The 13,620-nt window shown below is 59.7% G+C and overlaps 1 protein-coding gene across 1 annotated transcript in view; it reads right to left on the bottom strand.

Moving 5' to 3' along the window:
• The window catches only part of DTX1 (deltex E3 ubiquitin ligase 1), a 34,846-nt gene that overhangs the window by 3,156 nt on the left and 18,070 nt on the right, over nucleotides 1-13,620 (bottom strand). The window contains exons 3-5 of the mRNA XM_046641025.1: nucleotides 13,502-13,616; nucleotides 887-948; nucleotides 289-447 (exon numbers count right to left, since the gene is read on the bottom strand). Of these exons, the coding sequence (XP_046496981.1) occupies nucleotides 289-447; nucleotides 887-948; nucleotides 13,502-13,616 (336 nt within the window). The remainder of the gene's footprint in view (nucleotides 1-288; nucleotides 448-886; nucleotides 949-13,501; nucleotides 13,617-13,620) is intronic.

Raw genomic sequence — 13,620 nt, 5'->3', positions numbered from 1 at the left:
CCCATGATGTCAGGGGTTGCTGGAGGTCAGAGGTAGCAGGAGTTGGTGGTGGACGGGGTTAGGGGTCAGAGGGGTGAGGTCAGAAGCTCAGGGGCTGGCAGGAGGCCCATGATGTCAGGGCTGCTGGAGGTCAGACGTAACGGGAGCTGGTGGCGGATGGGATCAGGGGATCGGGAGCTGGGCTCAGGCGATGCAGGTGGGATCTAAGTCTTAAGAAGAAACTGGAGTTGGGGGGGTCCTGGTGGCGGCCGAGGGTTAGGGGTTACATCTGGGGCGTGGAGGGCATACTCCTCTTGAGATGCTTCTTGGTCTTGCGGCACACCCCGGGCACGCCGGGCACGGGCTTGACGTCGCTCTTGCTCACGGGCGGCGGGTGCAGGATGGGCTTGGGGGCCCGCGTCAGGCACACGGGCAGGCCGGCAGCACACAGCAGGATGCCGGTCATCCCTGGGGGCGGGGGCGGGGTGGGGTGGTCAGGGGGCGGGCCCAGCAAGGCCACACCCACCCCGCGCTTTGGCCCTCCCGTCATTGGGCGGACGCGTAGGTCCTCTCCCCAGCCCCGCCCACCTGGTCGCGCTGGGAACCCTGGGGCCTTAAGGTGAGTGGTGGAGCGCCCCCAGGCCCCGCCCACTCAGCCCTGCCCCAGGCTGAGGCCAATAGGAGGGCCTTCTGTGGGCCACGCCCACTAAGCCCCGCCCCCCAGGCTGAGGCCAATAGGAGGGCCTTCTGTGGGCCCCGCCCACTCAGCCCCCGCCTCAGGCTGAGACCAAGGGGAGGGCCTTCTCTGGCCCCGCCCACCAGCCGGCGAGGGGCGGAGTCACGGGACGACAGGTGCAGCGGCCCCCTCATGGGCGCCCCTTCCTTCCCGCCCTGGGCCAGACCTCACCTGCCAGGGCCGGGTGGACCGGCCCAGTTCCATTCAAGTTCTTCACCGGGAGCGCCGGGACCCTGAGGGGAGAGGAGAAGAGGCCGCAGCTGGACCCCACCCCACACCAGAAGACCCAGGGACCCTGGTTTGCATTCTGGCTCCGGCTCCCGGGCATGCTCTGACCCCTCTGGGCCTGCCCCAGTCACCTAGAATGACCACCAGGGAACTCCATCCTGACTCTGACATCCTTCTATTATGCGGTGGGGTGTGACCAGGACCTCTGGCCCTGTTATAACGGAATGGGTCCCTAGCCTTAGTACTGATTCTTTCCACTCCAAGCCGGCCTCCTCCCTAGGGAGGGCGCTTGGGTTCCAACAGCTCCCTTTCATGGGCCACTGTACCTGAAACCCAACTATTAATGATTTAGCCATTCTAGTATCTCTCAAAGTCTGCTATACGGAGCACTAATCTCCACAAAATGTTCTAGAAAAGAAGGATTACAGGGGCAGATAAGTTAGTATACACTTTACTGTCTCCCTTTTTGAAATTCACAACATACACGAGCATATTAAAGGCTCTGATAAGTCCTGCATAAGGAAATATGATTAGCAACGGCAAATTCAGGTTTTCCAAAGACATTTGATGATGAACATTTTTTCCCCTCTGGAATATCTACTGACGTCAGTTCCTGTGCCTAAGGCATTGTCCCCTCTTCAAATGAAGAGTCCCTGGGAAAACGTAGCCTGCTTCCCCTCTTTGCCCTTCCCCCCAAAGAGCTCTGGCTTTTGGAATCAGTGAGAGCTGCTTTCATATCTCAGCTCAACCACTAACCAGCCAGGCGACACACAGCACATCGCCACACCTCTTGTAAGCCTGTTTCCCCATCTGTGAAATGGGGATAAGATGGCACCCTCCTTATGTTTGCTGTGACGAGTCAATGAAATTCTGTCTGTTAAGGGACAAGCACAATTTCTGGTACCAAAAAAGACACGAATGGCATTAACCGGCATCGTCCCAGTCATCGCCGTCGCCGTGTAATCCTGGCTGAGTAATTTCTCCTGTCTGCACCTCAGCCCACTAAATAGGGCATAGATTCTCTCCCTCCTGGAGAGGAAACCAGCAAAGTATTGCAGTGACAAGCATGGGCAGGTCACTTAACCCCTATGACCCTCAGCCTCCTTATCGGTAAGATGGGGATAACGATGCCTCACCTACGGGGTTGTTGGAGGGCTGACTGAGAAAGCCTGCTCTGACCTGGGCCATGTGCCTGCCTGGGGCCCACGGCCTCAGGGTTCGCTGGGGAGGGGAAGTGGTGTCTCAGTGTTGATGGGCACGGAACCCTGGATGGGTGTGTTCTGATGTTGAGAAGTCGTGCTCTGAAAGCCAGCGGGCAGCCTGGGGGCCTGAGGGAGGTGCCACGAGGTGGGCAGGAGGGGTGGGGACGGGGGCAGCTGGGGAAGGTGTCCAGCTCCTTCCCCGCCAGCTGAGGCCCGAGCCCCGCCAATGCCGTGTGCTCACCTGCCCTGGCAGGTGCAGTCAGCACCAGGGAGCTGGCTGGGAAGCAGCTTCCAGCAAATGGTACACGCGGCCACTTGGGTGGGGCCGAAACAGCTCCCCCCGGGGGAACATGCACTCTGTATACAAGCACACATCTACGTGGGGAACACAGCACACGCACAGGTCCACAGACACAGATACACACAGGGACACACAGACACACGACCCTCCCGGGAACACACAACAGATACACGCACATACAGGCACACACACACAAGACACAGACACACATACTCGGGGAACACGCCACACACATTTGCATGCAAACATACAAACCCCCCCCCCCCCCCCACCAGGGACACCTACCACGACCACATAGACACAAAGAGAGACACAACAAGCCTCAGGGATGCATCCCCCATGAACACGCAGATTCAGACACACTTCCGCAGAACGAATGTGTACACACACTCCAGGAACAGGCCACACACAGAGACACACACATGCACACTGCAAGGACACTCAATTGGACAGAGAAGCCAGCTCCTGGGGGGCGGGGCAGCCCGGCCAGAGCCACCCGTCCCCAGACGCACTTCGCCGTGGAAAGCAGAGAGCAAACTCTGGGGAATGCACTGCAGCCCACAAAGGGTCCCTGCGACCCACACATGGGGACGCACGTGGACGCACATGGACCCACACCCCCACACTGACCACACACGCTCAGCCTGGGAGGCCCACACTTTGCAGAGTCACACGCACTGCACACCCCCCCCCCCACTCTGGCTGCTCAGCCACACAGGCGGACACGAGGTGGCCAGGGAGCTCCTCCCGGACCCCCTGAGGGGACAGGGGTGTCTGGAGCGGACAAAGGGTCACTGAACACTCGGTGACCTGGAGTCACTGAACACAGCTCCTGAGTGAGGTGCCATGGTGGGGGCAGGTCCCGCGGGGCGCCCAGGGCCTGGTCAGTTGAGGTGTGAGGGGAAGGTGCTGTGCCTCAGTTTCCCCACCTGTAATGGTTCCCCATCATGTGACATTCAATGAATTGAAACATGTAAAGCTCATAGTCTGGGTGAGAGTGCAGGTGTCCCGATTTTCTCCTTCTAGCATCTGGGACCCAAGAGACGAGGGCTGTGTATCCATCTGACCCTTCTGGGGGTCTGCATAATCCTCCGAACCTTCCTGGGGCATCACCACCTAATATCATCCCTCCACATACTCTTACGGACGGCACAGAGACACGGACCCCTTCCTCACCCTTTGAAACACTTCTAGCATAGACACCCTAAGGTCCCCAACACAGCTAGGTCTCCCCCACCCCCTTCCTTCCCTTCTGTCTCAGGAGAAAACATCCCTCCTTCTCTCCAGGGCTGTCCGTAATATGGGCGGAAGGATAAACAGGTAGCATGCCTGCCCCCACTTCTTGTCTCCTACCTGCGGCAGACATCACTAATCCATCACCGCTCTCTCAAGCCAAGCAAAACCCTCAGCAGCTCTCTGGGCAGCCTCCACCCCTCAGTGGGGGCAGTTGCTACCCTAAGTCTAATTGTGCCCAGAGTCTGGCCCAGCTTCTGGCCGGGTCTTGCTAAGCCTCTGACCTGGGAGCTAGGTGGGGGGGGACTCCAGAAAGGGGAGCTTTTAGATCTCGGTGGCCCACAATTTCTGGCAGCCCTGAAAAGCCACAGAGCCCCGGGTCCCAAAGCCGCTCTTGCTCCTGGGAAGCGGGCTGTGCGTGGGGCATGAGGGTGGGGCTGTTTCTTATTTACCCCCCGGCGAGCTGGGGGACGGTCCCCAGGCGGCCTGCAGCCTCCGTCAATCTGCAGGCCCCCACGAGAACCCGGGGGAGCAGGGTTCCCACGACGCCCGAGCGTGGGAGCCACCCGGCCCCCTTTTGATGTGGGGCGCGCTATTTCCTCCTGTCAGTGAGAACAGCCTCCTGCCCTGGACAAGAGACCGCTGCCCGCAGGCCTCCCGGAAGGGGGCTGGCCTTCCCTCTCTGCTCCGCCCTCCCGGGCCCAGCCCGGCAGAGCACTGGGGAATCCTTCAGGCCCCCTGGAGCCTGCTCTGACCAAGCCAGGCCTGGCTGTCCGAGGACAGGGCTGGGTCTTGCTGCCAAGCTGCCTTTCCTACTCCGCATCAGATCCTGTTCCTCCTCTGCCCTCCGTCCCCCGTCGCCCCCACTGGCTCAGAGTAAAATCGACCTTCACGACACAGCCAGCACCGCCCCCTTGAACCCCATTTCCCCTGTGCTCACCCCTCACCCACTCCACCCCAGGCCCCCCGCACCGGGTCTCCCCGCTGTTCCTCAAACACGCCAGGCACATTCCCACCCCGGGGCCTTTGCACCTGCTGAGCCTACTCCCAGAATGCTCTTCCCCACATATCCTCACACCTTGTCACCTGATCAGACACCTTCCCCACCACTCGACTCCAGAGAAGCCTCTGTCTTTGCCCTTAGCTTACTTAATATTTTTGTCACAGCACCAGTCACAACCTGATATGGTAACGTCTCAGGCATGACCGGGCCCTGCTGCCTCTGTCCTCATCTCCCGCCCCGCCAGCTCCTGCTCCAGACACGACTGCCATTGCTCCAGCACGCCCAGCGCGGCTCCTTCCGAGGCCTGCGCACGCGCTGTGCGCTCCGCCCTCGGGCTTCCCGCCCCCCAGAGACTGATGTCACTCAGGTCTCTGCCGCAGGGCCACCTCCTCAGAGAGCCCTCCCCGGCCCTCGGCGTCCACACTGCACATCACACACATTAGGTGGAGGCTGGATTCCGCGGGGACGTGCCAAGCAGGTGACTCGCGTGTGCTCGGCCCATTGTCCCCGTGCGGCCTCCGCCCGCCCGTGTGAAGCGAGCCTTGAGGCCGACGTCCAAGAGACACACCCTCCGCAGCCCCGGTCCCCAGAGGGGCTCAGCCAACACTCACTCTCCCGTGGGCAAGCTCGGGGCCTGTCCCTGTGAACGCGCCGCCCCGAGCCACGCGGGGCGCCCTGGGGCGTCAGTGGTTCCAAGCGCTCACGGGGCCCCACAGTCCGCTTCATTCCCTCACCTGGTGCTCCCAACAAGTCCGTGGTAGCCCATTCTGTAGAAAGGGAAACTGAGGCACAGAGAGGGGAAGTAACTTGCTAGGAGGTGGTGGAGCCTGGATTTGAGCCCAGGCTGTCAGACTCCCGAGTCTGTGCTCTTAGGCACGCTCTCTTACCATGGCTCAGATGCTGAGGCAGGAGGCCCTCACAGAAAGAAGTCTCCCCAGGATCAGTCTGGGAAAGAGGAACGAGGTGTTGGGCTCTCCTTCCCACCAAGGAAGAGCAAACGGATGCCTCGTACCTGCTCTGCTGGGAGGCGGTGTTCACAGGCACGATGAGATAATGTGGGGAGATCTTCCTACTTGCTGTTCCTCACACTGTTCCCTGCCCTTTCCTGCCTGAGGACCTTTGCTGCACTGTTCCCTCTGCCTGCCCATACTGCATACTGTCTATTCCCAATTCACACCTGCCCTTTGAAGACAGGTTCAAAGGTCACTGTCTTCATGAGGACTTTTCTTTCTTTCTTCCTTTTTGGTGAGGAAGAGTGGCCCTGAGTTAACATGCGTGCCAATCTTCCTCTATTTTGTATGCGGGATGCCTCCACAGCATGGTTGGTAAGCGGCATGTAGGTCTGCGCCTGGGATCCAAACCCACAAACCCTGGCCCACAGAAGCAGAGCACACAAACTTAACCACTATGCCACCATGCCGGCCCCCTCTAAGGACTTTTCTGACCTACCTCAAGCGAGTTCATATCCACTCCTTTAATTCCCCAGGGACTGTGGGAATCTTTTTTTGCCGACACAGACACGTTCTGTCTTGCATTCTAGCTGTGTGGTTCCACTCCTGTCTCTTCCACCAGACTGTGAGCCTCTGGAACCGCGTCTGACCCAGCCCTGTGACCCTGGAACTCAGTGTAAGTGGGTTCTCAGTAAGTGCCGAATGGAGGGGTTAAGCCAAATGAGAAACTGGTCTACCAGCTCCGTGGTCTCCTCAGAGGGGGTCTGGCGTCCTTAGAAACAGTGATTCTAATGCCGAATGTCCCCCCAGAGACAAGGAAGCAGGGATGGCAAGTATATGACATGCATGGTACCACTGCCCATCCAGCACCCATAGCAGCCATCACCAATCAATCCCAGCACTCCTTTCCACTGAGCCAAAATGCAACTTCAGAATCCTCCTCAGCACAGTGCTCCAGGAAGTCACGACCATTCAAGCAGAGAGGGCACAGGGGATGACATCTATTTGTCATTTATTTTGCAAATGATGGGACTGAAGCCCAGAGAGGGGAAGTGACTTCACTAAGGTCACCCAGCTGCTTAGTGGTGCAGCTGGCGCTGGGTCCTGGAGTTTCCGAGTCAGAGGCCAGGGCTGCCCGCAGGCCGATCTGTGGGGCCACCTGGAGTTGAACAGCCTTCCTCCCTCTGGGCCTGGAGGTGGGCTGACCTCTGACCCGGACCCTGGAGCTGGCCGCATCTGGGCTGCGTGGGGGTGCTCCGGCCAGCCCCAGGCGTCACGGGGCTCAGGACCCCAGGGAGGCAGGAAGCCACACTGACACTCCCTTTAGGGTAGCTGAGTTTCTGTTCCCCTGCCTGAGCCTGGCATCCCCACCCCTCCACCCCGACAGACACACTCCCGCAGCCCCCAGGCGGGTCACATTCTCTGGGGATGGTTTCCAGGTCCTCCAATTGACCTCAGGTGCCCTCAGTACACCTGGCCCTGACCCAGGCCACCTGGGGGGCCTCAGGAGGCTTAGACCTCAGTCGTTTGGGTCCAAGTGGGTGAAGACGGGGCAGACGCGAGAGTGCATGTCATGAGCAGAAGGAAGTGGAACAACCTGGGTGGGGGCGTGCTCCCTGGGCTTGCTCCTGTCCCCTGTCCCCTTTCAGTGTCCACTCCACTGTACCTGGGGAACCAGCCTGGGGCCAACCAAGTCCCCCCCACCCAGGGGGAACCCAGAAGGCTGAGGACATCACCGCCAGCTCTGCAGAGCGTGGGTGCTCCCTGGGCCCAGCAGACCCCACAAGCCATCAGCGGCTGCTGTCTGGGGCCTGGCTCACTTCCCCTTTCCTTGTTCCAGCGCCCCCATCTGCCCAGACAAGCCAGGCAGCTTCCATGAGCCTCAGTTTCCCCTCTGTCCAACAGGACCCCTGGCCCGGTCCATGCCTAGGGATCACAGGGAGCACGAGTCCCCTCGAGAGACAATCTGTGGGGTGGCTGCCATTTAGGGTTCAGATTTATCCAGGGCCCTGGGGGCTCAGCGTCACTCTCCTCCACTCCCCTCCCTCCCGCCCCCCAGCGGTGTGCAGGGCAGGGCAGGGGAGGGGGGAGGGGGGAGGCTGGCGTTCCCACGGCCTGGGGCAGCCACGTGCAGACAGGAGCGCAGGGTTTGGCCTCCCAGGGAGCAGGGCAGGAAGTGCCTCAGGTCTGAGGGAGGGGATGGGGTGTTTGCTGTGACCTTGTGGTGAGGGAGCGAGCAGGAGGCCGAGTGACAGCCACTGCTCAGAGCCAGGCCGGGAGAGGGGGTAGCGGGCGGCCAGAGGCCTGATGGGGACACGGCCGGGGTGAGACTTTTCATGTCGTGCCTCTCAGTGCCTTTTTATTTTTGAAGCCCTTAAACGTAATACCTATTAAAGAACTGGGGAAACAAAATGTGGATGCTTTTAAGTAAAAACGTAAAATCACTGCTAGAAATAAAAAAAAAAAAAGAAGAAAAATACCCAAACACACCCACTACATCAAAGCCCACCTTCCCCGGCTCCTGCCTCCTGCGTCAGCACCCCCTGCAGTCTGTTCTCAGTATCCAGAGTGAACCTGTCACAACAAAGCCACACCAGTCTCTCCGTGGCTCACAACCGCCGGCTCCCATGGCACGCTGAGTCAAAGCCGAAGTCCCCCCCCCAACAGCCTTCAGGGCCCGACAGGACTGGCCCCATTTCATCTCTGACCCCCTCTCCTACTGTTCCCCTGCAGCCTCCCCAGCCACACTGGCCTCAAACAGACCAGGCCTGCTCCTGCCTCAGGGCCTTTGCACAAGCTGTTTCCTCTGTCTGGACGGCTCTCCTCCCAGTTCTCTGCGTGGCTTGCTTCTTAACCTGCTTCAATCTTTGCTCAAGTGTTACCTTCTCAAGGAGGCCTCTTCATTTAAAATTCCATCCCTCTCACTCCCTACCCCCTTCTGTTCTTTATTTTTCTTCTATAGCTGTTATTAATTTCTACCACATTCTAGAATTTATTCATTTTGATTCTTGTTTGTCACTAGGATGTGACCTCCAGGAGGGCAGGGAGTGTCTGTCTGGTTCATGGCTGTGTCCCCAGGGCCCCAAACAGTGCCTGGCACACAGCAGTCACTCAATATACATGGATTAATTAATTAAAAAACAGATGAACGCGGGCTATAAAGAGATAAAAAGGAACAAGGAACTGGGGGAAGCTGCCAGATGAAGGGTCAATATTCTTAATGCAGAAGGAGCGTCGCAAATCGATCAGGAAGCAAGAAGCAGCCCGAGAGAAGGAGACGCAAGAGAAATAAACAAGTACATGGCAAAAGAAGGATGTGCTGGTGACCGGTAACCAGGAGGTGCTCAGGCCCATGAAGAACCGGAGGTGGGACGACTCAAATGGCATCCACGGCCCCGAGTGGGTCAGCGACGCTGGACAAGCTGGACAGGGATGGACGGAGCAGCACCCTTTCCCACGGCCGGGGGTTGGGGGCGGGCGTGAACGGGGCACACGTGAAGATGCAGCACTCTGACATCAGCCTCCCGCTGGATAGTGGCCTGTGTTGCCAGCCCCGCTTCACAGGTACCAAAACTGAGGACCAGAGAGGGCAATGAGCTCAGCTGGGGTCACACAGGGAGAGGAGACGCCGAAGCTGGGAGCAAATGCAGGCCCATCTGCTCCCCGGGGTTTCCTGACACCGAATCTTGGAGTGGGCAGACAGCAGGGTGGGGCACCCCAATACCCTGGCCAATGGGGGTTTTTGAATTAGAGTCCTAATTGTGTGACCCGGAGCAAGGCCAGCCTGTCGGAGCCTCAGTTTCCTCATATGAGAAATGGGGAGAACACGACCTGCCAGCTCAGGTTTCCGCGGGAATTAAGAGAAGCGATGCACGCAGAAGCCGTGCAATGGAGCCTGGGACTCGGCGAGCGCTCGGAAAACGGAAACAGCCTGCAGCTGCGCCCTCCTGCGCCCCTCCACCACGTGGGGTGGAAACTCTGAGTCTGGCTCCTCGGCCCCACAGCTGTGTTCCAAAGTGCTGGATGCTGCCCTCTCAGGAGACAGGGCGGATCCTCCCACCCCTGCGTGTCCCCCAGGCCTGGGCTGCCAGCTGGCTCCCCGCCCCGCCACAGGGGCCAGTGGAAAAAAACCCGGCCAGGGGACACTGTGGCCAGGCTGGCTGTGTGGCCCTGAGCAAGTCAGTGCCCCTCTCTGGGCCTCTGTCCTGTTCACACCCAGGGCTGAGATGGGGATGGGAGATGAGAAAGTAGAGGTCACTCCTCTTTAGATCGAGCTGATCCCATGGGCGACTTCAAATGCATCTGCGTGCCCAGCAGCTCGGCGTGAGTGGTGGTGGGTTTAGCTGTCTGGCAGAGGGGGAAACTGAGGCACAGCTATGTGCCCACGGTCACCCGACTGGGAAAGGGCCGAGGAAGGACAGGACTCTGGGTCTCTTTGGTCCTGCAGAGAGGGAGGTGGAGAGAAGGGTGCAGGGGCAGGGAGAGACAGCTGCTGGGAGGAGAAGAAAAGGCAGGAGAGAAGGAGAAAGAGATACACAGACAGCCAGAGACTGCAAGAGAGACTGAGACTCAGGGAGCTGCAAAGGAGACTCGGAGAGACACCGTTGTGGGTTGAACTGGGCCCCCAGGACCCATATGCGCAGTCCTATCCCCCGTCCTCAGGGTCTTTGCAGAGGTGATTCAAAAGAGGTCGGAGGGCGCGCCCTAACCAGCACGACTGGTGTCCTTATAAAGCGGAAGTCTGGACACTGGAAACACAGGCAGAGAGGCTGGGGGAAGGGCCGTGAGGGCTCCGAGGTGTTGGGGACCTGGGCGGGGTGGGCCTGGCTACCTGGCTCCCCAGAGACCCCATCGCGTTCCCCTCATAGGCTACTCCTGGCTTCGGTTGCCTTGGCAACGGGAAGCTTCAGCCTGGAGGAACCGGGTCTGCCACCCCCTCCCTCCTTCCTCCTCTCCCCTCACCCAGCAGCAGACCCGCCGGCCCCGTGCCCACCTCCCGCTCCGAGCCAGGGGTATTTTCATCTGGGGTTCCCTGGAGATGGGGGCTGGGGCCTCGACCCAAGCTTGTCTGGCCCAGGAGGGTCAGTTTGAGGGGCAGAGGTGAGGCTGGGTAGGGTCCACGTGGCCGGGGAGGGACGAGGGAGCCCTTGCCAGTCCCCTACCCCACTTTCCAGGCGGAAGTCTGGACTCAGAGAGGGTCAGCAGCAGCTCCCGGGGGAGGGGGAGGGGCAGAGACATAAACCGGGTGGGGGCACACGGCTGAGGAGAACGGAGTGCTGGCAGGTCAGAGGAGGCCACGTTTAAGGACCAGCACCCCGGGAGCAAGCTTTCTTCTCCCCGCAGCCCTGTTGAGCTCAAACACACTCTATAGCCCCCCTACTGCTGGAGCACCAAGCCAGACTCCCCTAAGGCTCCAAGCTCTGGCTCTGGACCCCGATCTGGGAAAAATCTCAGCCCCGACTGTTCCAGCAGGGAACTCCCACCCCTGCGTGGTCTCCAGAACCTGCTGGATGCACTCCCACCTCCACCCCTTTGCCCCCGCAGTGCCCTGCCTGGGGGGCCCTTCCCCTTCTGGCCAGCACCTCCTTCCACCTCTAACCCCTCCCAGAACATGCATGCTCTTCAAGCCCCACTGAAGATGCTGTTCCCTCTGCCGGGAACGGCCTTGCTCAGATCAGGCTGCCTCCTCAGAGGCCTTCCCTGACCACCCCACGCCCTCTGACCCCTTTGACGACCACCCTGCCCCGCTCTCTCCCCGGCACCTCCCTCTCTCGGGTGCTTGTGTTCATTTACTCCTTTACTTGCGACACGTCTGTCTCCCCACCAGTCTGGACCCCGTCTGTCTCGCCGGGCTCTGTGAACACACACCCACAGCACATATCTGGAGAATTAATACTGAGCAATAAAAGCTGAGTAATTCCCAGTCTGCTCTAAAACTGCAGCTTTCACAAATTTCATCAGTGACTGAGAAATTCATCTCACCTGACAACCCATCCAACACACGCAGAGAGGAAGCAGAGCTTTCACGGGACGATTCTGACGTTACGATGTACGATACAGACCAGCATTTTCTAGGCTATTCTAGCCGCTCCGTTCCAAGAAAATTCTGGTTACAACGTTCTGATTTCATAACCCACCAGGGAGTTACCACACAGTCCGAGAGAGGAGGCTCTTGAATTCCTGCTGCAGAGGTCCCCAGAAATTTCCTGGTTCTCCCCGCTGCCCCCCGTCCCCACTCCAGCTGGCCCACTCCTCATCTCGTCCTGGGGTGCTCCAGCCCTCCCTTTCCATAAGTGCGCCAGTGCCAGGTGGCCACCCACAGGAGCCATGATGAACAGCCAGCCTGTCACCCCCGGACAGGCCAGCCCCTCCTGCAACCACCCCCGGCCTCCTCAGGTCTGCTCTCTGTGGGCCCTGGGCCTGCCCAGAGGAATGACCTGGAGGGGACGGGAGGGCGAGGCAGGCAGGGTGGCAGCTGCTGGAGTCCTTCCCACGACACGTCAGAGCTCCTACCTCCCATCCCAACCTCCTCCTGGATACCGGAAGTGGTCCCAACCGCCACTACTGAACTATGGTGTGTGGAGACGCTGCGTGACAATGCAGAGTCCTGCTCCCATTTCACAGGTGACGAAACTGAGGCTTAACGAAGGGGAGGGGCCCATCTCACAGCTCAGGATCGGCCAAGAGGGGGATCTGAACCCAAGCAGTCAGACTCTCAAAGGGACAGAAGGTAGATAGGGCAGCCCACGTCAGGGTCCCCTCCCTTCCCCAGGCCTCAGTTTCCCTTGGTGAAAGAGGAGGCCTGGATGTGGTGACCTCAAAGGTCGTATCCAGATCGGACTTTTGTTGGTCTCAGGTCACCACGGTCCATGCCCTGGGCCATGCCACAGTGACACAAGCAGAGCAGGCTTTTAGTGCCCTCCCCTCCTCCTGGGCACATGACCTGCACCATAACTGTCTTGTCCCTTCTAGTCTGTCCCAAGGTCAAGGTCTCTGCTCTTCCCTCTCATTCCCACTCCTCAGGGTCTGGTCCTCTGCAGACAGGCTTGCTGGGGCCCTATCTGGGGGCCCGGCATGCCTAACCCAGGGATTTCCACAACTGTTGTGACGGGGGTTCCCCTGCTCGTGAAATCCCGCTGGGAAGGCCACTTCATAAGAGACTCCCCCAAAAAGGCTGGTCCGGTTAAAACGAGAGCAGAGGCTGGCTCTCGTGTGCTGACTTCTTGTCCATCACCCCTCCTGCCACTCTCCCAGGTCACCCCAGGAGTCCCTGGGGCCCGGCTTGAAAACCAGAGTATCAGCCCAAAGTAACGGTGACAGTTCAGCGCGGCCCATAGGGGAAACACTTTCGAAGAGCAGCTAGTGCCCGCCCGGGCCTCCAGGTGAGATGCGCGTGGACTGGGGCAAGCGAGGTCGGAAGACTGCACAGCACAGCATCCCACAGGCCTGCCTTCCAATCCCTGCCTGCCCCCAGGTGACCCTGAGAGCAGGGCGCCTCCCCCAGCCTCAGCCACTTGGTCTGCAGTGCGCGCAGGACAGAACCGTGTGGGGTAATAAAGGAGGGGTTGCAGATACAGCTTAACCAGCGGTAAACATGGAATAGCCACCATTACTGTTGCCATGGCCCCCTCGCTTGTGAATTGTGTGATCTTAGGGAACTTATTAACCCTCCCGGACCACCTTCCTCATCTATAAACTGGGGATGATGATGGGTCCTTATGCATGCAGGTAAACAAGTGGGAACACGTTGACGCTTGGCGCAGAGCGAGGACTTAGATCCTAGACATTGCTTATGACTGTTATTACTATCGCTCTTCTTTGCTCCCAGCCCCGGTGGGCAGCCACCCCTGCGCCCGGGGCCCGGCTTACCCCGGCGGGATGGAGGCGCGTGCGCTCACGCTGGTGGCGCGCTGGGGCCCGGGCCGGTTGAGATTGTTCTGCCCCGGGGTGGGCGCGCCGCCGGGGGCGCTCGGGCTCCGCGGGGGCGC

Source organism: Equus quagga, chromosome 15, assembly GCF_021613505.1.
Source record: "Equus quagga isolate Etosha38 chromosome 15, UCLA_HA_Equagga_1.0, whole genome shotgun sequence".
In the NCBI taxonomy this organism is placed as follows: Eukaryota; Metazoa; Chordata; class Mammalia; order Perissodactyla; family Equidae; genus Equus; species Equus quagga.
The sequence above is the reverse complement of the archived record's forward strand: the minus strand, read 5'-3'. Positions and strand labels throughout refer to the sequence as shown.